The 20,163-nt window shown below is 40.6% G+C and overlaps 2 protein-coding genes across 3 annotated transcripts; both read left to right on the top strand.

The window, feature by feature from the left end:
• Positions 1 to 774: 774 nt before the first annotated feature.
• Positions 775 to 19,995, top strand: LOC119262360 (E3 ubiquitin-protein ligase TRIM39-like). 2 transcript variants are annotated; one of them, XM_037533884.1, is made up of 8 exons: positions 775 to 907; positions 1,246 to 1,835; positions 1,931 to 2,026; positions 2,693 to 2,926; positions 3,022 to 3,169; positions 6,470 to 6,496; positions 6,606 to 7,154; positions 19,401 to 19,995. In XM_037533884.1, exons 2-7 carry the CDS (start codon positions 1,248 to 1,250, stop codon positions 7,151 to 7,153), a joined length of 1,641 nt encoding a protein of 546 aa, XP_037389781.1. In that variant the 5' UTR covers positions 775 to 907; positions 1,246 to 1,247; the 3' UTR covers position 7,154; positions 19,401 to 19,995. The 2 variants fall into 2 exon arrangements, with proteins under 2 accessions (XP_037389781.1, XP_037389779.1); XM_037533882.1 differs by lacking the exon at positions 19,401 to 19,995 and having other exon boundaries at positions 6,606 to 7,465.
• Positions 14,444 to 19,394, top strand: LOC108415180 (E3 ubiquitin-protein ligase TRIM39-like). Its single transcript, XM_037533965.1, has 7 exons — positions 14,444 to 14,616; positions 14,946 to 15,529; positions 15,622 to 15,717; positions 17,356 to 17,589; positions 17,685 to 17,832; positions 18,112 to 18,138; positions 18,540 to 19,394. The coding sequence occupies exons 2-7, from the start codon at positions 14,948 to 14,950 to the stop codon at positions 19,079 to 19,081; spliced, it is 1,629 nt and encodes a 542-aa protein (XP_037389862.1). The 5' UTR covers positions 14,444 to 14,616; positions 14,946 to 14,947; the 3' UTR covers positions 19,082 to 19,394.
• Positions 19,996 to 20,163: the final 168 nt, after the last annotated feature.

The raw sequence follows: 20,163 nt of genomic DNA, 5'->3' as shown, positions 1-20,163 counted from the left end.
AGGTTCAATCCCCCACCTGGGTAAGCCCCCTACACCATACCAATGAGAGTCCTTGGGTAAGACTCCTAACACCACCTCCACAGGCCTACGTGTGTAAAATAATCAAATTGTAAGTTGCTCTGGATAAGAGCGTCAGCAAAATGAAGAGTTAGAAAACTTTTCTTTTATATATTTAGCTTCACTCAGAACAGAATGAGGGGGCAGGACCAAATCCTGGATTTGGGATTTTTTTTTTCTCAAAAAGTACTGAAGAAAAGATGAACTGAACATTCAGCTTCAAAACTGCAGCATCTTCTTCAAAGTGTTTATTTCAGTGAAAACAGTTCAATTGCTCGTTTCCACATGAAGTAAATTTGTAGGCTGAACTGATGAGCCGTTCTTTACAATGAGACTCTTCAAAACTGTAAATAAAATATCTTCTTATTAAAGAGCTCAAGGACGCACTGATAAAGGCTTCTCAGTGTTTTACTGAAACCTCTTACTATTAACTTTCAGTCCATTTTAGATCAAAATAAGACCCTCAGACAAACAACATAACTTTAATAGCCTTTAATGGGGTCATCAGTCATGCTTTTATTCCAGCTGACCAGCAGAACAACTAACTACACAAATGTTTGACGTGTTGAGCAAAAGCTGCATATTGAGATGTTGTAACTGAGTTGGTGAATATCCGCCACCTGCTGGCCAAAACCTGCAAGTACAACAAACTATCACCATGCGTGCACGGGAGTGGCCTCGTGATGTCACTCAGAAGAAACGAAAGTAAAGGGAACTTCATAAACAGAATCCATTTCTTCCAGCAGGACAGTTTCCAGTCTGAAGGTTCTCCAGCCAGGAACTCAGTGAAACTCTACAGATAAACTCTGAAGAAGCAGAAAAGCAGACCAAAGGAGAGAAAGTGAAAGTGGTAATGAGTCTAAGTTTCTTACTGTCTGTTACTGAAAACACATCCAGCTGTTCAGATCATTTCTGTCCGTCACTGTCGGTCAGGGTTTGTCAGTTTGGTCCGTGTTTTACAGCAGAAGCTGTGATCGTTTGTTCAGCTACTGATTCATGATTAACAGGTAGAACGTGAAGCTCATCAGTCAGACTAATGTGATTGATTAGAATACATATGTCATGAGCACATCTCTTTATTTTTTCTTCTTTACATTGTTATTTTGAATAAAAATCGTCATGAAAGATGTTTTAAGTTTTCTTTCGTCTCAAATCTCCCTCACGGTGTCTCTGTGTCTCCTCTGTCAGTCATGGCTTCCTCCAGCAGTCTCCTGTCTGAAGATCAGCTCCAGTGCTCCATCTGTCTGGATGTGTTCACTGATCCGGTCACCACTTCATGTGGACACAACTTCTGCAGGGTCTGTCTCAAAGAGTGCTGGGACAGCAGTTCACGCTGCCAGTGTCCAGTCTGTAAGACAGAATTCCCAACAAGACCTGAACTGTCTGTGAACACGTTCATCTCTGGACTGGCTGCTCAGTTCAAGAAGTCAGTTCAGGTCAAATCCAGCAGAGCTCCAGAGAAACGTCCCTCTGAACCTACAAAGGTTCTGTGTGAGTCCTGCAGTGAGGAGAAGCTGGAGGCTGTAAAGTCCTGTCTGGACTGTGGAGTCTCTTACTGTGAGACTCATCTGATGCCTCATAAAACTGCAGCTAAACTGAAGAAACACAAACTGATGGACCCTGTGGAGAACCTGGAGGACTACATCTGCCAGAAACATGAGAGACCCCTGGAGCTGTTCTGTAGAGATGACCAGATGTGTGTGTGTCAGTTCTGCACTGAAGGAGACCACAAGACTCACAGCACTGTCCCCGTAGAGGAGGAGAGTGGAGAGAAGAAGGTGAGGAACATTTAGAAAGAATTATTAACCTTATTTGCTTTTCCATTAAAAGAAATTCTCAAACGATATTGTTCAAATTTGTTTATTTATCACAGATTCAAATGGGAAAGACACAGGCAGAAGTTCAGCAGATGATCCAGGATCGACTGAAGAAGATTGAGGAAATCAAACAGTCTGTAGAGCTCAATCAAGTGAGTCTGAGCTGAATCCTATTGCTTATTTACTCTGCAGGCATTTCTGAATGCTCATAATAAACACAATGAAAATCAAATCATCAAACTGCACAATCTTTACAATCAATTTGAACTGTGAAATCTATTAAAAATTCCAGAATATTAATATAACAAAATATAATTTTTTTCTCCATTTGGACATTATGGTGCATTAAATGTACTTGATAACTGAAGTGGTTTTACGAATATTAAACAGTATTTTGTTGCTCTTGTTTAAGTTGTATCTGGAAAGTGTGATATAGAGTTTTATAGAGTTCATCAAGTGTCTGTACTGGGGCCACTTTTTTATTGTCTTTGGACATGCTGCTACATGCTGTAGTTTGATGAATATGGGACACTCAATAGCACAGTTAAAAAAAAAAGTCCAGGGTGTTGAATTCCACAGCAAACTAATGAACAAATGATATCTTGTAATTGATAGTTTGTTTTACAAGTTAGTGTTTCTATTCTTCACACTACCTCCATTCTAGATTGAATATTGACAGCATTCGTAAAAATATATAAACATTTCTCACCCTGCGGGATGCTAAAACACTGACTTTTGCTTTTCTTTTATTTTGTTCAAATTATTGTTCTGTACTAAAGAAGATCTGTATTAACAATGTCATTATTGTCTCTTGTTAGAAAAGCTCAGAGAAGGAGAAAGCAGACAGTGTGGAGGTCTTCAGAGCTCTGCTGCGATGCATTGAGAGAAGCCAGGCGGAGCTGCTTGAGGTGATGGAGGAGAAGCAGAAAGCAGCAGAGAGGCAGGCTGAAGAGTTCATTAAAGAGCTGGAGCAGGAAATCACTGAGCTAAAGAGGAGAGACACTGAGCTGGAGCAGCTCTCCCACACTGAGGACCACCTCCACCTCCTACAGGTCAGAGTCCCTCTGTTTCTCCATAGTAATGCAGTCCATCACAGGACAGCACTGCCCATGCTGAGGGGTTTCTCCTCTCTCCTGCTGGACTGTAGGTTTACCCGTCCCTCTGCAGCCCTCCACACACCAAGAACTGGACTGAGGTCAGGATTAACACTCCTCTGAGGATGGAGACTCTGAGGAGAGCTCTGACTCAGCTTCAGGATGAGTTCAGTAAGGAGATGAAGAAGATAGATGAGATTGGTAAGTCTTTAATGATCAGTAAGACATTTTGATGTTCAAGTCAAAGTCAACGTGAGCTTTATTATCATATCTTCTCATGGTAGATGCGCTGAGAGAGAAACAAAATGTAGTTTCTCCAGGACATGGTGCTACATTTAACACAGAATAGCAGCAGAAAACAGTAAATACAAACTATACAATGATTATAAATGAATATTCCCCTGAATTTTCAATAACTGCAACTGTACAATCGTTGAGCTCAAGACAAGAGATGAAGCAGACCATAGGTTGGTCCACAGCAGCAATGACAGAGCTGTGTGTTTTATTTGTTTATTGGTAATTTAGCAGTCACAAAGATTAATAAAACTGCTGGCGTGGTACAGATTAAAGTGGCTGTGCTTATAAAATCAGTGAGGTTAAAGTTTCACAGTGGAGTGGCTGAGTGCGGAAGTTAAAGTGCAGCAGAAAAAGTTAGTTAGTAATATAAATTATATATATATATATATATATATATATATATATATATATATATATATATATATATATATATATATAAATTAAAAATTAAATATACACAAAATCTAGAGAAGTTATAAAATGATACACAGAATATAGTGAAATATACACAAAATATAGACATAATATACACAAGACATAGACACAGTATACATTTAAAGTGACTTGAGTGACTGTGTTGTTGTTCCTTAAAGTGGCTTAGTGTTAAGGTGTTATTGTCCATAGCAGAGATGATAATAATAATAATAATACATTTATTTAAAAGCACCTTTCAAGAGACCCAAGGACACTGTACAATAGATAATAAAAGAAGAAAAAAGGTAGATAAAAAGTAATTTTATATTTATAAAAATAATCATGTACATACATACATAGACACATACATAACCATAAACATAAACACATAAAATAAACCATATGCTAGTTTAAAAAGATGAAGTTTTGAGTCGGGATTTAAAAACATCAACATATGAACAAGCTCGCAGTTCATCAGGAAGACCATTCCACAGCTTTGGACCCGCGACACAAAATGCTACAGTAATAATACTGACAGAGTGACCGAGTGAAATGGTGATTGGGGACGGACCCACAGCTTCACAGCTTGTTCAGAAGCCTGACAGCCTGTGGGTAGAACCTGTTCATTAGCCGGGTGTTTCTAGCCTGGATGCTGTGGAATCTCCTGCCTGATGACAGGATGGTGGTACAGGCAGAATGCTGGGTGAAGCTGTCTGACCAGATCTTTTTGATCTTCCTGAGGCAGCAGGACTGGTAGACGTCCTGTAAGGCTGGTAGTTTGTTGCCTATGATGGCTTCTGCCGTCCTCACCGCTCCTCTAAGGGCATTGCGGTCACAGGCAGTGCAGCTGCTGTACCAGACAGTGATGCAGCCTGTGAGAAAGCTCTTTATGGTGCACCTGTAGAAGTTGGTGAGGATCTGAGGAGGCAGACCAAACTTCCTGAGCCTACCCAGGAAGAAGAGACACTGACAGGCAGATCTCACAACAGTGTTGGTGTGGAGGGACCAGGTGAGGTCATCAGTGAGGTGTACGCTGAGGAACTTCACACTGCTGACTCTCTCCACTTCAGCTCCATTGATGAATAGGGGAGAGTGACCACCCCTCTGCTGTTTCCTGTAGTCCACGATCATCTCCTTCGTTTTACTTATGTTGAGACAGAGATTGTTGTCATGGCACCACTCTGACAGAACGCTGACCTCATCTCTATAGGCTGCTTCATCACCATCAATGATGAGGCCCAGGATGGTGGTGTCATCAGCAAACTTGAAGATGATGCTAGACGTGTGTTTGTTTACACAGTCATGTGTACACAGGGAGTACAGCAGGGGGCTGAGCACTGTTGCCCTGATGCTCCGCAGTCTTCTTCCAGATGGGAGTGATATATACAGACTGTGTGGTGGATGAGAGGGATCCTCCTTCATGCTGCATGCTTTCCTTTTACGCCATTTATTGCAGATGTCCTTAATGGGAGATAAGCTTGACCCAGTGATGGACTGGGCAATGCTTTCCAGTCTGTTTCTATACCAGGCAGTGTTGCTGCAGGTCATGATGCTCTCTTTGAAGCTTTTGTAGAAGCAGTTGAGGATGGGTCTTGGCAGGCCCACCCTATGAGGCATCTATGTCCTTCTGAGGTCTACAGTCATCTTTTTTTGTCTTGGTCAAATTCAGAGAGCACCAGCGCTCCAGCTGCCTCACTTCCTCTCTGTATGCTGTCTCACCATTGTTGGAGATAAGCCCCACAACTGTAGTGCCACTTTTTTTTCCGCCGGTTCACCCTCAGCAGGGATCTCCTCATTCACAGACAACACATGGTCATTGGGGTAGGCAAGATCCTCACTGCTGCCTCAGTGTTGGACACTTCTAAATGAGCGTAGAAGCTGTTTAAAGCACCCGGGAGGGCAGAGTCATTAGTGCAGGCGAGTTGATTCTTCCCTTTGTAGTCAATCGTAATTTAAATGCTCTGTCACATCACATCATGGGTCAGTGGTTATGAAGTGCTCCTGTATTTTTTTTAGAGCACATGCCTTGGCTCTCTTGATGCCAGCAGTGAGGCTCTTTGTAGCTGCCCTGAGTGTTGCTCTGTTACCTCATATGAATGCCCCATCACAGGACTTGAGCAGGAAACAGACCTCAGTGTTCAGCCAGGGCTTCTGGTTTGGTAGTTTTGGTGGCAGTTCTTCTGATCACTACATCGTCCACACACTTGGTTAAATAGCCAGCGACAGACGATGCTTGTTCATCAAAGTCTGTGAGATCCCTCCATGTAGCAGTATTCTTAGACATCCAGTCAGTGCATCTGAATCAGTCCTGTAGTGCAGAAACTGCTCTGTCCACACTTTTACGGCTTTGTGACTGGTTTCTCTTTGTTAGTAAACAGGGAACAGCATCACATTGTTGTGATCTGAGAGTCTGATGTGGAGGTTTATGCTCCCTTTGTATTCTCTCGTGTTGTTGGGAAGGAAATATGTTGGGAAAATTTGGGGAGAATGAGCTGTGCTGACTGTACCATAGATCTGAACTCTGAGGATAAAGACAGTAGAGAGCTCTTTCGGTACATAAAGGGGCCGGCACTTTAGCGTTACGTATTTACAGAATTACGGAAATGGTCAGCAGACATGAATTTGTAGGTAGAATAACCCAAGACGTCATTAAGATTCTGATACTCAAAATGAAAGTTTGGGATGTGGAAGTTTTGGAAGTTTGGGACGTGGAGCATTTATAAATTTGATTATAGATTTTTTTATAGATTCTAATAACAAATGATGTCATCTTTTATTCTTCTAATACAGAAATGACGAGACTTCAACAATATGCAGGTGTGTGGATTCTCACTGATACATAATATTATTGACTAAAAGTACATGAATCTGCTTGATTGTGTGATGTTTAGTGTTAAATGGGTTAAACTGTGTGTTTCTCTCTCAGTGGACGTGACTCTGGATCCTGATACAGCAAATCCCTTCCTCATCCTGTCTGATGATGGGAAACAAGTGAGAGATGGAGACAAACGACAGAAACTCCCTGATAAACCAGAGAGGTTTGATCTCTGTGTTTTTGTGCTGGGAAAGGAGGGGTTCTCCTCAGGGAGCTTTTACTATGAGGTTCAGGTCAGAGGGAAGACTAAGTGGGATTTAGGAGTGGCCAGGGAGTCCTGTAAAAGGAAGGGGAAGATTACAGCCAGTCCTGAAAATGGATACTGGACTGTGAAGCTGAGAAATCAGACTGAATATACAGCAGCAGAGTCTCTCCCTGTCTCCCTCTCCTTGAAACAGGCTCCCCAGAAGGTGGGGGTGTTTGTGGATTATGAGGAGGGTCTGGTCTCCTTCTATGATGTTGAGTCCAGATCTCATATCTACTCTTTCACTGGTCAGTCTTTCACTGAGAAACTCTATCCATTATTCTGTCCTTGCCTCAACGAAAGAGGTAAAAACTCAGCACCGCTGATCATCACACCTGTTGAACATCATAAATGAGGTTCTTTTTCTTCATTAAAACCTTTTTATTTGAGAAAAACTTGCACTCTGACATTTGAAGTATCATATACCAAAGCCTGAGTAAAGACGAAGTAAAGGAAATTCTTTTCCAGCAAACATTTCAGAAATGTACCCTAAATGGCAAAAATTCACTAAAATTGCTGAAATATTTTTTTTACATTTAATTAAATGTCTTGAACTGATTTTCACACTGTCTTGATCTTCAAAGAACAAGGAAATCATTTTCTTGTCAAAACCTAATTTGTAACAGATTAAAGCCTCAAGATCAATAAATCATCAGATGTGACTAATTAAGTTTGAAAGTTTTGAATTATTTACTGCTCACAGTTACATCACGAAGCTCTGAGTTAAACACAGTCATCCTGAGAAGTTCTGCTGATTCTGTCAGACTAGAACTTTCTCTGGAGTCTCCTCCATGTTTCCAGTCTTCAGCTGTGCAGTTCTACTTAAAGCTTCTGAGACTGGGAGATGATGGTGTTTCCTCCAGCTGTTGGACACAGTCTCTGGTTTTGGACTGTGGATAAAAACCTGTACACACATTTTTTGAATATTAAAACCCAAATCTTGAACTCTGAGTTTCAGAAACAATATAGGGACGAAACTGAACTGCCCCCATTTGACAGGGACTCCGTGCTCCTAAGATCAGCGGCTGACGTGCCCAAGTTCACAGAGTTTCTGTCGGTGTTGTGCCGGACTCCCCTATGTGTGCGCGCATCACACAGGCGGATGGACACTAGATTACATTCTGTCTTTCAGTCATAATGACCAGCACTGTATTCTGGTGGTGAGGGAGACTCAGGAGAGCCTGTCGTTCTGCTAGAGAAGCGCTCTTTACTGACACCTGCAGAAAAGGCTCATACAGGGCAGCCAGTTAGCGACGAAAGTCATCTCCACTCTCTCCACTAATAGAACATCAACAAACACATAGAAAACGTTATATAGCCTCCATAATGCCAGATCTAGACTGACCTTCTCATTTTAACCGCGACAGCCTGATTTCTGAGCTCCTGCAGGGGGTGCACTCTGCACCCAGTTAAAATCAACCCTTGATTCCATTGCTGTTTGATTGATTTTACCATCAGTCTGTGAAACTGTATAATGAAGCGGTTTCTTGTTTTTCGGATAACAATAACAGAATGAAAAACGAGATTTTATTTTTGTCCCAAAACTGGATTTTGAAATAAAAACCAAATGAACAGAAGCTACACGGACCCAGACAGTGCAGCAAAGCCAATCAAAGCCTTCCTTCGTCTATGTGATGGTATCACACTGGAGAAAGAGCATCACTTCAGCAGGTCTGGTCAGAGTCTGACTGTGTCCGAATAGTGCAGTAAAGTCCTTTTTTCCAACCTGCTTTCCTTTATTTTGCCTGATCTGGTAGATATGGGCATCCACAGGCTAGTCAGCTCTGCTAATATGTTTATTGTGTTGTCGGGAATCTTCGTGTCAATCAAAGAACAAAACAGAAGAAAATAAAACTCATTCCAACAGAGGAATTACAGATCCGGTACCATGAGACTGACACTGAGCCTTTTTTCAGGCTCAGGATTTATTAGGGTGGGAACAAGCCGAGAGTGAAATTCCTAAACCAGGCCATGAAGATTGAAGCTCATAGTTGAAGGCAGAGTTGAGGAACTCTCATCAAAATTGCCTGACCGACAATAAGCCTGTAGTTAACCCATGGATGTAGTGTAAGGTAGCATGAATGAAAAGCCCCTAAAAGCCCCTAAACGTGTGTAAAAAGGACCTCATTAACTGAAGCGAACAACAGTAATGTTAATTATGCATGACGTCTTCTCATCTCATACGTCTCGTTTCCGGTGCTCCAAATACAAGGTTGGACTGGCCTACTGGAAAGCCCTCCAGATCATCTGACTGCTCCTGAGTTAATGTCTTGAGGTTCAAGGACTTGACGAAGTTCCACTGAATAGATTTTGTGCATCGAGCGCATCTCTGACTAAACTACACGCAAGGATGTTTCGGATGTTTCATTTTGAGGAACGAATGTGAGCTAACAGTCACATTTTGCTGTCTAGCTTGTGTCATGGATTGCGCTCAGGATGGTAAAAGAGACTAGAAAAATCTACGACGGGTTTTAGAGGGGCTCTCACTTGGTCGTGGCTAATTTCATCACAGCTCATCATCAAAAGTTTAAAGTGCATGAATCAAAATGAGAGAACTTGTAATTAAGTAAAGGAACCAAGTTCTTAAAGAAAATATTGTTATTTGAGGTTCTTCAGTAAAGAAAATGATTCTCTAAAAAACCTTGAACACTGAAAGAAACCTTTGCCTGATTAAATGGTTCTGTGCATCATAAAAGGGTTCTTCAGATTGATGGAGAAAGTGCTGTAGATGGTTCTTTTTTGAAAAGGGTTCTATACAGCACCGAAAAGGGTTCTGCTATTGTTATAATATAAAGCTTGTAACAATAAAAGAACCCTTTTTGGCTAAATGGCTTTAAATTGTGTGTTTCTCTCTCAGTGGATGTGACTCTGGATCCTGATTCAGCTCATCCTAAACTCCTCCTGTCTGATGACGGGAAACAGGTCACATGTGGAGACAAACAACAGAATCGCCCTAAAAACCCAGAGAGGTTTGATCGCTGTGTCTGTGTTCTGTCAAAGAAGGGGAGATTTTACTATGAGGTTCAGGTCAGAGGGAAGACTGAGTGGACATTAGGAGTGAGTCCAGTAACAGAGTCCAGTAACAGGAAGGGACAGATTACACTGAGTCCTGAGGACGGATACTGGACTGTGTGGCTGAGAAATGAGACTGAATATGAGGCTCTGGACTCTCCTTGTGTTCCCCTCTCCCTGAAACAGGCTCCCCAGAAGGTGGGGGTGTTTGTGGATTATGAGGGTCTGGTCTCCTTCTATGATGTTGAGTCCAGGTCTCATACCCAGCTGGGACACGACCGACCTTCAACGTTGAAATGTGGTTGAAATATGGTTGAAATAATGTCTGTTATTGCTTCAACGCTGGAACAATGTTAAAACAACATTTAATGTTAAATGATTGTGCAAACGTTGAACTATTAACATTGAATCAACATAATATCTTCAACCTGCCTATGTATTGCCATTTCAAGTTAAAAAAAACAATGAAAAAAACGGCTGGATGCAAGGATGAAAAATGTACAAACAACTCCTTGGTGTTGGATTTTGAAAGAGGTATTTATTATTATTATTATTTTTTTATTATTATTATTATTATTATTATTATTATTATTAATTCATTCGTCCATAACGTCGTCAAAAACAGGCAGGTACTAACCAGGGAGATAACATCAGGCAATGAAACCGCTCGGAAGGTTTTAAGGCAGAAACAAAACTTCGCAATGACAAATGAAGAAGTTTAAATAGAGCAGGAGTGAAATCAGGCATAACGTCATGTGATCACTCGAGGGATTCTGGGAGTCGTCAGTGATGCCGGCGGAGGGCGTGAAATGTAAAGGTTTATGTTTGTCCCTTTTTATTTTTCTTCCTACATAATATTCGCGGTATTATAGCGCATCATATATTAATATCAAGGCGTTTTTCTGTTCCACCAGACCCGGCGGAGAGATAATCTCGCGAGACTTTATACAGTGACGCCCCGCTGCTTGGCGCCGTTTTATAACCGTTGGTGTGACGTCGCTGGGAGAGTTCGGCTTTTTCGCTCACTTGGCATCTTTTAAAGTTTAGCTAAGGTGAGCAGAGTCAGAGTTTAGTCAAAACCCGAGGAGATAATATTATTAATAACACACAGAGTTATTAAACAGGCGGCCCCAGTCACGCTAGCTGGTTAGCTATCCTGGCTAGGTGTTGTGAGGACGCCTGACTAGCTAGCATGAGCAAAAATGAGAAACGCGTGGATGAAAATTCGATATTTTTACAGGTTTAGATGTTCGTTTGCCTTTTTGCGGTCGCTACTGCGGTTTCCTGAGTGTGTGCTTCTCATTTAACGCTACTAGTGTGTTATGAGGCCAGTTTATGTGAGATTTAGTTTAAGCTAGCTTTAGCTGCTAATGCGTCCCTGGACACTGACCTGTAGCGCTGACGTCAGTAACGTTGTGTTTTAGGTTTGGCTGCTAATGTAGTTTCTCATAGGAAGCCAAAGTGGACCACTAAACTGTTTTTTTCATGTTCTTTTGTAGTTCATGTGTGTAGAATTACAGAGCATAATGGTGGTATTATAGCCGAGGCGCCGTGTTTTAAATCCGTGGCCCTGCGTGTGCAGAGAGGGGACAGATCAGAGACATGTAGACATAGACGCCTCATTCCGGGCTGGAGCGCAGCGTCGCTGCGTTATTGGATGGGTCTCCTCACTGAAGGCTCCACCAGACCAACTCAGAGAGCAATAATGTTTACGGTTACTATAATCTGCGCAGTGTCGAAAGCAGATCGCGTGGGATTACCTTTCACAAGAATACTGAACAGTAATGTCGGTTATTTTACCATTTATAATAGGCAGCACCACATCGCAGAATTAACTACCCTGGAGTGTGTGTATATATATATATGTGTGTGTGTGTGTGTGTGTGTGTGTGTGTGTATGTATGTATGTACAGGAGTGCAGCTACATACTTTCTGAGGTGTATGCAAATATTTTATGGCCAATAGGCGGTGTCGGTCCATGAGGCGTCTATTTGTATATGTCTATGGGATGGATGGCACTGAGGCTGGACAACTAGATGGTACATGAATTGAAAACGAGTGGTTATTTGCTGATTACATTTGTTCAGTTGACTGAAATGAGTTAAACTGGTAAGTGCTGCTGTTTTGTGTGTGAAGTTATTGTGCTTTTGCTTCATAGTTTGGGCGTGAAATATAAATGTATATGTATGTCCTTTTGAATTTTTCTTCGTGCATATATGTGCAGTATATCATCTATTAATATCAAGGCATTTTTTCTATTTCACCAGACCCGGCGGTGAGAATCTCGCCAGACTGTACAGAGTGAATGGAGCATGTCGGGAGAGTTAATTTGAAGGTAAGTCAGTTACCTGAGGGGCATAATTTTATTAATTACACATGTTAGCCCAGTAATGTTAGCTGGTTAGCTATCCTGGCAAGGTGTTGTGAAGATAATTTATTATTTACTGCGCACATAACAGAGAGGAGCGTGCAGCTTAAAGCACCACAGAACAATTATATTTTTATCTTTCAAGTCACTTAAATTATAATTTGTATCGTGAGGAATGTGTTTATTTATTAAACAGATATTTTTAAACACTGAAGCTGTGAGTGCATTTATGTATGTATAGGTTCCGCACCATGGACAGCGCGCCAGGGGTATGAAGTTAGCCTCATAGCTGCCGGCTTCCTTTTAATCTTCCAGCCCTTCTTAATTCACGTAAAAGGCACAGGTTGCACCCGGTGCCAGAATATGACTCCAGCGTGATATTAAAAGATGAGCAGAGAACTAAAGTCATTTTCTGGTTTGAGAAACTTGTGACGTGCAACTTATGATCTAAAAAAAGATCCTAATGGAATAACAGTGTACAGTTTTTAAAAAAATTGTTGGCACTGTACACAGGATGTACAGTATTTGACTATAAACTAACCTGCTGTTTGCTTTTCCTCTTTAGACACTGTTCTCAGCACACACACAATCACACAACAGGAGGCAATGGACACGATGGCTAAATACCTCAAGTATGCACCGGAGAGGTTGGGGTGGTGGTGGCCGCAAGAAGTAAGATTTATCTTTGACATTCTTTATACTCAGCCTGATGCAAGTTCTTCGATACCCTGTAATTGCTGGACATTTTGTTTGTAGTCCTGCTGTTCCATGTTCTCAGAGAAGAAATTTACAGAGAGAATAAAAAAAATAAAATTGTTCTTTTTTTCATTGTGGCATACAGTTGTTTTTTTCCTCTCTCCCATGCAATTTTGAGCATCATGAACGTGACTTTTGTGGTTTTGTTCAAGGTTGAATGTATGACGTTGAAACAACGTTGGCATATCAACGTTGATTCACTTTTCAAAATCCAACGTTGATTCTACCATAACATTTGACGTTGATTCAACGTCGATTCAACGTTAAAATGCCAGCTGGGTATCTACTCTTTCACTGGTCAGTCTTTCACTGAGAAACTCTATCCATATTTCAGCCCCTCTGACAATGTTGGAGATAATAACTCAGCGCCGCTGATCATCACACCTGTTAAACATCAGAAATGAGGTGATTTTCTCTAATAAAACCTTTTTATGTCACAAAATCATTTCAGAATGTGCATAAAAACAAGTTTTTCATTAAATAAATAACTAAAGTAACATTATTTAAAAAAACAATGAAACTTTCACTAAACTTGGACAAGGGTGTTGTAAGTTGGCAATACATTGTTATAATAGTGTTTATTACACATATTTTAATAAAATTAAACATTGATGACATTAAAGTGCAGAATGTCAGAAGGAGTTTGATCACATTGGAATCATTAGATGTTAGTGTATGGCGCCCTCTGCTGGTGGATAAGGCTGCAATAACTCAGTGTTTAGTGGGGCTGTAAGCAAGAAGAGTCCAGTGGAAAAACTGTCCAGCAAAGAAAACAAACCAGTGATTCTCAACCAAATACAGCTTCACTTCTCACTCAAAGCCCAGATGCCACACTGATGATCTCCTATTTTGGATATAATATTTATTTTGGAGAAGAAACAGGTCATTGGAAAGGATGTATATGCTGGGAAAAGATGAAGATGATGGAGGGAAGAGAACTGTGAGCAACAGTATGGATGGATACAAGCAGAGGAAACAGGAATGCATGAAGACCCAAATGATCATCAGGAGTCAGAATCAGCATGACTGCACACAATAATGATAATAATAATAATAATAATAATGTATTTGTGTGAGGTGTTTGACGGGCTGAAATGTCCCTGATCTTTACAGAAACACCAGCCTGATTCATCTTGATGGTCTTTATGTGGAACATCTGTACAGCTGTGTTGAGTTATATATGACTAATGACAGTTTGTGATTATGAGTGAAGGAAAGTTTGTAGAGCAGGTTTAACTGAACTCAGCTCTGTGTTTAAATGATTAAACACTGATAGTTGTTTCTTGTCTGTGTCTGTAAAGAAGTGAACTTTAATAGCCTTTAATGGGGTCATCAGTTATGCTTTTATTCCAGCTGACCAGCTGCACAACTTACTACACAACTGTTTGATGTGTTGAGCAAAAGCTGCATATTGAGATGCTGTAATTCAATTGGTGAATATCCGCCGCCTACTGGCCAAAACCTGCAAGTACAACAAACCATCGCCATGCATACATGGGAGTGGCTTCATGACGTCAGTTCAGGAGAAACGAAAGTAAAGGGAGCTTCATAAACAGAAGTCAGTTCTTCCAGCAGGACACAGTTTCCAGCTTGAAGGTTCTCCAGCCAGGAAACTCAGTGAAACTCTACAGATAAACTCAGAAGAAGCAGAAAAGCAGACCAAAGGAGAGAAAGTGAAAGTGGTAATGAGTCTAAGTTTCTTACTGTCTGTTACTGAAAACACATCCAGCTGTTCAGATCATTTCTGTCCGTCACTGTCGGTCAGGGTTTGTCAGTTTGGTCCGTGTTTTACAGCAGAAGCTGTGATCGTTTGTTCAGCTACAGATTCATGATTGACAGGTAGAATGTGAAGCTCATCAGTCAGATGAATGTGACTGATTTAAGATGAGTACATTTCCTAAAACGTCCTTTATGTTTACATACAGAAACATCAAAAAACATAGTTTATATGCATTTTTTCTTTCTTTGGACTCAGATCCCCCTCATGGTGTTTCTGTGTTTCCTCTGTCAGTCATGGCTTCCTCCAGCAGTCTCCTGTCTGAAGATCAGCTCCAGTGCTCCATCTGTCTGGATGTGTTCACTGATCCAGTCTCTACTCCATGTGGGCACAACTTCTGCAGGGTCTGTCTCAAAGAGTGCTGGGACAGCAGTTCACGCTGCCAGTGTCCAGTCTGTAAAGAGGAATTCTCCAAAAGGCCTGAGCTGCGTGTGAACACCTTCATCTCTGGACTGGCTGCTCAGTTCAAGAAGTCAGTTCAGGTCAAATCGAGCAGAGCTCCAGAGAAAGCTGCCAAACCTCAGGTGCTTTGCGATTTCTGCTGTGAAAAGAGAAGTGCAGCTCTGAAGTCCTGCCTGATCTGCATGGCCTCCTACTGCAAGACTCATCTGGATCCTCATGAGAGAATCGCTTCATTCAGGAAACACAAACTGATGGACCCTGTGGAGAACCTGGAGAACTACATCTGCCAGAAACATGAGAGACCCCTGGAGCTGTTCTGTAGAGACGACCACACGTGTGTGTGTCAGTTCTGCACTGAAGGAGACCACAAGACTCACAGCACTGTTCCCATAGAGGAGGAGAGTGGAGAGAAGAAGGTGAGGAACATTTAGAGAAAAGTTCCCTCTGTTCTGTTGTGTTTGGGTTTAAATGAATGAGTGATTTTGTTATATTTTGTCCTTTTTTATAGACTCAGCTGGGAAAGACACAGGCTGAAGTTCAGCAGATGATCCAGGACCGACTGAAGAAGATTGAGGAAATCAAACAGTCTGTAGAGCTCAATAAAGTGAGTCTTACCTGAGTTTTAACAACGTCTTTCTCAGACTCAGACAGGTTTTTTTTTTTAGTCTGGTCGTAACACAGAAACAGTTTTGGTGAAAGTTGCCAGTGATGTATGAATATTGATGAGAACACAGTATCAGTGCTTGTTCTCTTAAACGTGCTGCAAATGACAGTGTAAATCCATATAGTTCATATTGCTCCATGCTAGACTGGATTTTTTAAAAATGTTCTGAAGTGCTTTTACACAGATAAACCTGACAGACAGTGTTTTGGTTCTCTTGACAAATTTAACAAATGGAATGTGTGACATTTTTTTGTGGAGTGCCTCAGGGTTTTATTCTGGTGCCACTTTTATTTTCCTTTTACATGCTTCTATTCAACTATATTATGAGTGAATATGGAGTCAACTCCATGGCTTTGTTGATGATATTTCAATTGCACCTGTTGATCAACTGGTTTCTGGTTAGCTAGTATAATAAGTTGAATGAATGACTTTCTAATATGTCAAAATGTTTAACTGTCTACTTCAAAACTGTGGAATTCCCTCCCACAAGACATTTGTCAAGTATCCATTGTTACTATATAAAAGTGTACAATGGTGTGTGAAAGTTTGTGAATCCTTTGGTATTTTCTGTATTTCTGCATAAATTTGACCTAAAGCTGCATCAGATTCTTACACAAGTCCTAACAGTAGATAAAGAGAGCCAAATTAAACACACACTATATAAGACATGTATTTGTCATTGTTACATGGGAAGCAGGAGCCATTCCCAGCAGTCATTTGGAAGAAGGCAGGCAAAACCTTTGACAGGTCACCAGTCCATTCCACTGCAGACAGACAGACACATTAAAACACACACACAGGGGCAATTCAGAATGTCCAATTACATCTTTTTGGTTTAAATGAGAAGCGTAAAGTATGGAGAAGGGAAAAAACTTGTGTAAAAGCACTGAATTCCAGCAAAAACCTTATCCCATCTGTGAAACATGGTGGTGGTAGTGTCATGGTTTAGGCCTGTTTTGCTGCATCTGGGCCAGGACAGCTTACCATCATTGATAGAACAATGAACTCTGAATTATAATCGCAAATTATAAAATAGGAAGCTGATGTGCAGAACTAATCAACAGTTACCGGAAACGTTTAGTTGCTGCTATTGCTACACAAGAGGGTCCAACCAGATACTGAACGCAAAGGTTCACATACCTTTTCCACTCACAGGCACATAATATTGGATAATAAATAAATGACCAAGTCTAATATTTTTGTCTCATTTGCTTAGTTTGGTTCTCTTTGTCTGTTTTTAGGACTTGCGTGAAAATTAAGGTTTAGGTCAAATTTAGGCAGAAATATAGAAAATTCTAAAGGGTTCACAAACTTTCAAGCACCACTGAAGCTTAAAACTACTGCTGTACTTTTTAAATTTGCACTACCATTTAATATTTTTTCACTGTCATGTTTTATTTAGGTACTTGTGGATTAAAATTCCTGGTTTTACTCATTAATTTTATTACTGTTATAAAAGTTTTGCTTCCTTTATTATTCTCTGTTGTTCTTTTATGATAAAATGTATATTCTTTCTCTGTAAAGCATTTTGAGCACTTCTTTATTAATAGTGTTATTACTATTGTTGTCTCCTGTTAGAAAAGCACAGAGAAGGAGAAAGCAGACAGTGTGGAGGTCTTCAGAGCTCTGCTGTGCTGCATTGAGAGAAGCCAGGCAGAGCTGCTTGAGGTGATGGAGGAGAAGCAGAAAGCAGCAGAGAGGCAGGCTGAAGAGTTCATTAAAGAGCTGGAGCAGGAAATCACTGAGCTAAAGAGGAGAGACACTGAGCTGGAGCAGCTCTCCCACACTGAGGACCACCTCCACCTCCTACAGGTCAGAGTCCCTCTGTTTCTCCATAGTAATGCAGTCCATCACAGGACAGTGCTGCCCATGCTGAGGGGTTTCTCCTCTCTCCTGCTGGACTGTAGGTTTACCTGTCCCTCTGCAGCCCTCCACCCACCAAGAACTCGGCTGAGGTCAGGATTAACACTCCTCTGAAGGTGGAGCCTCTGAGGAGAGCTCTGTCTCAGCTTCAGGAAGACCTCAGTAAGGAGATGGAGAAGATTCATGAGAGTGGTGAGTATTTTACTGATCAGTAAGTCATTTTGATGTTCAATGAAAAAGAGAGTTTAGGATGTCATTAAGGTCCTGATCTGAAAAGGAATGTTTAGTAAATGAAGTCTTTAGACACTGAATTATAATGTTTTATCTATTAATACACCCATCCATATATATTACTACACTTTGTGACTTGGTCATCATATTGAAATGCTGGTCATACTTACTGGGTATTTAATTAAGTAAGGTTTGAATCATAACGCTAAACGTTATTGTCGATTGTTCTCTTCCAAACAGAACTGAACAGAATTGAACAGTATGCAGGTGAGTGCTAACTGATCACATGATACAGTCCATTACAAACAGTTTTAGTAAAATTAATCTAGAATGATTGTGTTTTGTTGATTTTTTAAGTGAAAATAAGTGAACACGTCTTCTACAGAGAACAGATTGATATGGCATTTTCTGCTAATATTAGTGTACATTTTCTATTTTTTGTTGAGCTTAATATTTCGGAAAAAAAAATAAAGGACAAAATGTGCCGTGTTTTATTTTTTTCAGTGTGTTGAGTTGCACAGTTCTGTAATTGTGTATTAAAATGTGCAGAAGTGTGTTCCCTATAGAGAATATGTTAACTTATTTACAGCCAAACTTTTGCACATGACTGTGTATAAGAGTAAACATGTAGGATTCTGTTGCCTTAAATGTTGCTATTTCTCTCTCAGTGGACGTGACTCTGGATCCTGATTCAGCTCATCCTAAACTCATCCTGTCTGATGACGGGAAACAAGTGAGACACGGAGACAAACGACAGAATCTCCCTGATAAACTAGAGAGGTTTGATTATGGTGTCAGTGTGCTGGGAAAGGAGGGGTTCTCCTCAGGGAGATTTTACTATGAGGTTCAGGTCAGAGAGAAGACTAAGTGGACGTTAGGAGTGGCCAGAGAGTCCTGTAAAAGGAAGGGGGAGATTACAGCCAGTCCTGAAAATGGATACTGGACTGTGAAGCTGAGAAATCAGACTGAATATACAGCAGCAGAGACTCTCCCTGTCTCCCTCTCCCTGAAACAGGCCCCCCAGAAGGTGGGGGTGTTTGTGGATTATGAGGAGGGTCTAGTCTCCTTCTATGATGTTGAGTCCAGGTCTCATATCTACTCTTTCACTGGTCAGTCTTTCACTGAGAAACTCTATCCGTACTTTAACCCCTGTATTAATGATGAAGGTAAAAACTCAGCACCGCTGATCATCACACCTGTTGAACACTAGAAATGAAGTTCGCACTCTGACCTTTGAGATGTCATATTTCAAAGCAATATATTTCAGAAATGTGCTCTAAATACAAGAAAAAATAATAAAATTAATCATGTAAATAATTAATTAGCAAACTTAAACTGGTTTTGAGACAGAAGAAGACGTTTTCCTCAGCACAAGCAGTCTGTACATGTAGTTCATATTCATTTCGAACTGTTTGAAGCATAAGTGTGTGAAGTTTCCATTAAATCATCAGAAAACACGTCTTAAGAAGTTTGAAAATATGAAATTATTCATTACTTTCAGGTCCATCATGAGGCTCTGAGTTAAACAGGTTCTTTTTCTTCATTAAAACCTTTTTATTTGAGAAAAACTTGCACTCTGACATTTGAAGTATCATATACCAAAGCCTGAGTAAAGACGAAGTAAAGGAAATTCTTTTCCAGCAAACATTTCAGAAATGTACCCTAAATGGCAAAAATTCACTAAGAATTGCTGACATATTTTTTTACATTTAATTAAATGTCTTGAACTGCTTTTCACACTGCCTTGATCTTCAAAGAACAAGGAAATCATTTCCTTGTCAAAACCTAATTTGTAACAGATTAAAGCATCAAGATCAATAAATCATCAGATATGACTAATTAAGTTTGAAAATTTTGAATCATTTCCTGCTCACAGTTACATCATGAAGCTCTGAGTTAAACACAGTCATCCTGAGAAGTTCTGCTGATTCTGTCAGACTAGAACTTTCTCTGGAGTCTCCTCCATGTTTCCAGTCTTCAGCTGTGCAGTTCTACTTAAAGCTTCTGAGACTGGGAGATGATGGTGTTTCCTCCAGCTGTTGGACACAGTGTCTTGTTTTGCACTGTGGATAAAAACCTGTACACACATTTTTTGAATATTAAAACCCATATCTTGAACTCTGAGTTTCAGCCTGGTTCTGTGGTTCCTTTTGTTGGTTTGAAGTTCCTTTGTGGTTCTCTGTACAGTTCTATGGTTTGGAACGGGAAATCAAAGACACTAATGCCCTTTTTATCAGTGCAGTGAAGCTCCTGAGAGTCGGACAGATAAAAATGAGGACGTTTACAGTGTTT

This window comes from Pygocentrus nattereri, chromosome 2 (genome assembly GCF_015220715.1).
Source record: "Pygocentrus nattereri isolate fPygNat1 chromosome 2, fPygNat1.pri, whole genome shotgun sequence".
NCBI classification, from domain to species: Eukaryota; Metazoa; Chordata; class Actinopteri; order Characiformes; family Serrasalmidae; genus Pygocentrus; species Pygocentrus nattereri.
Note: the sequence above shows the minus strand (reverse complement) of the source record. Positions and strands in the feature narration are given on the sequence as shown.

What these genes read in the sequence shown, in the direction of transcription:
- LOC119262360 (XM_037533884.1), top strand. Translation starts at nt 1,248, where the DNA reads ATGGCTTCCTCCAGCAGTCTCCTGTCTGAAGATCAGCTCCAGTGCTCC. An exon ending in AGTCTGTAGAGCTCAATCAA is followed by an intron (nt 2,027 to 2,692) that starts GTGAGTCTGAGC and finishes GTCTCTTGTTAG; the next exon opens with AAAAGCTCAGAGAAGGAGAA. An exon ending in ACCACCTCCACCTCCTACAG is followed by an intron (nt 2,927 to 3,021) that starts GTCAGAGTCCCT and finishes GCTGGACTGTAG; the next exon opens with GTTTACCCGTCCCTCTGCAG.
- LOC108415180 (XM_037533965.1), top strand. Translation starts at nt 14,948, where the DNA reads ATGGCTTCCTCCAGCAGTCTCCTGTCTGAAGATCAGCTCCAGTGCTCC. An exon ending in AGGAGAGTGGAGAGAAGAAG is followed by an intron (nt 15,530 to 15,621) that starts GTGAGGAACATT and finishes CCTTTTTTATAG; the next exon opens with ACTCAGCTGGGAAAGACACA. An exon ending in CAGAATTGAACAGTATGCAG is followed by an intron (nt 18,139 to 18,539) that starts GTGAGTGCTAAC and finishes TTTCTCTCTCAG; the next exon opens with TGGACGTGACTCTGGATCCT.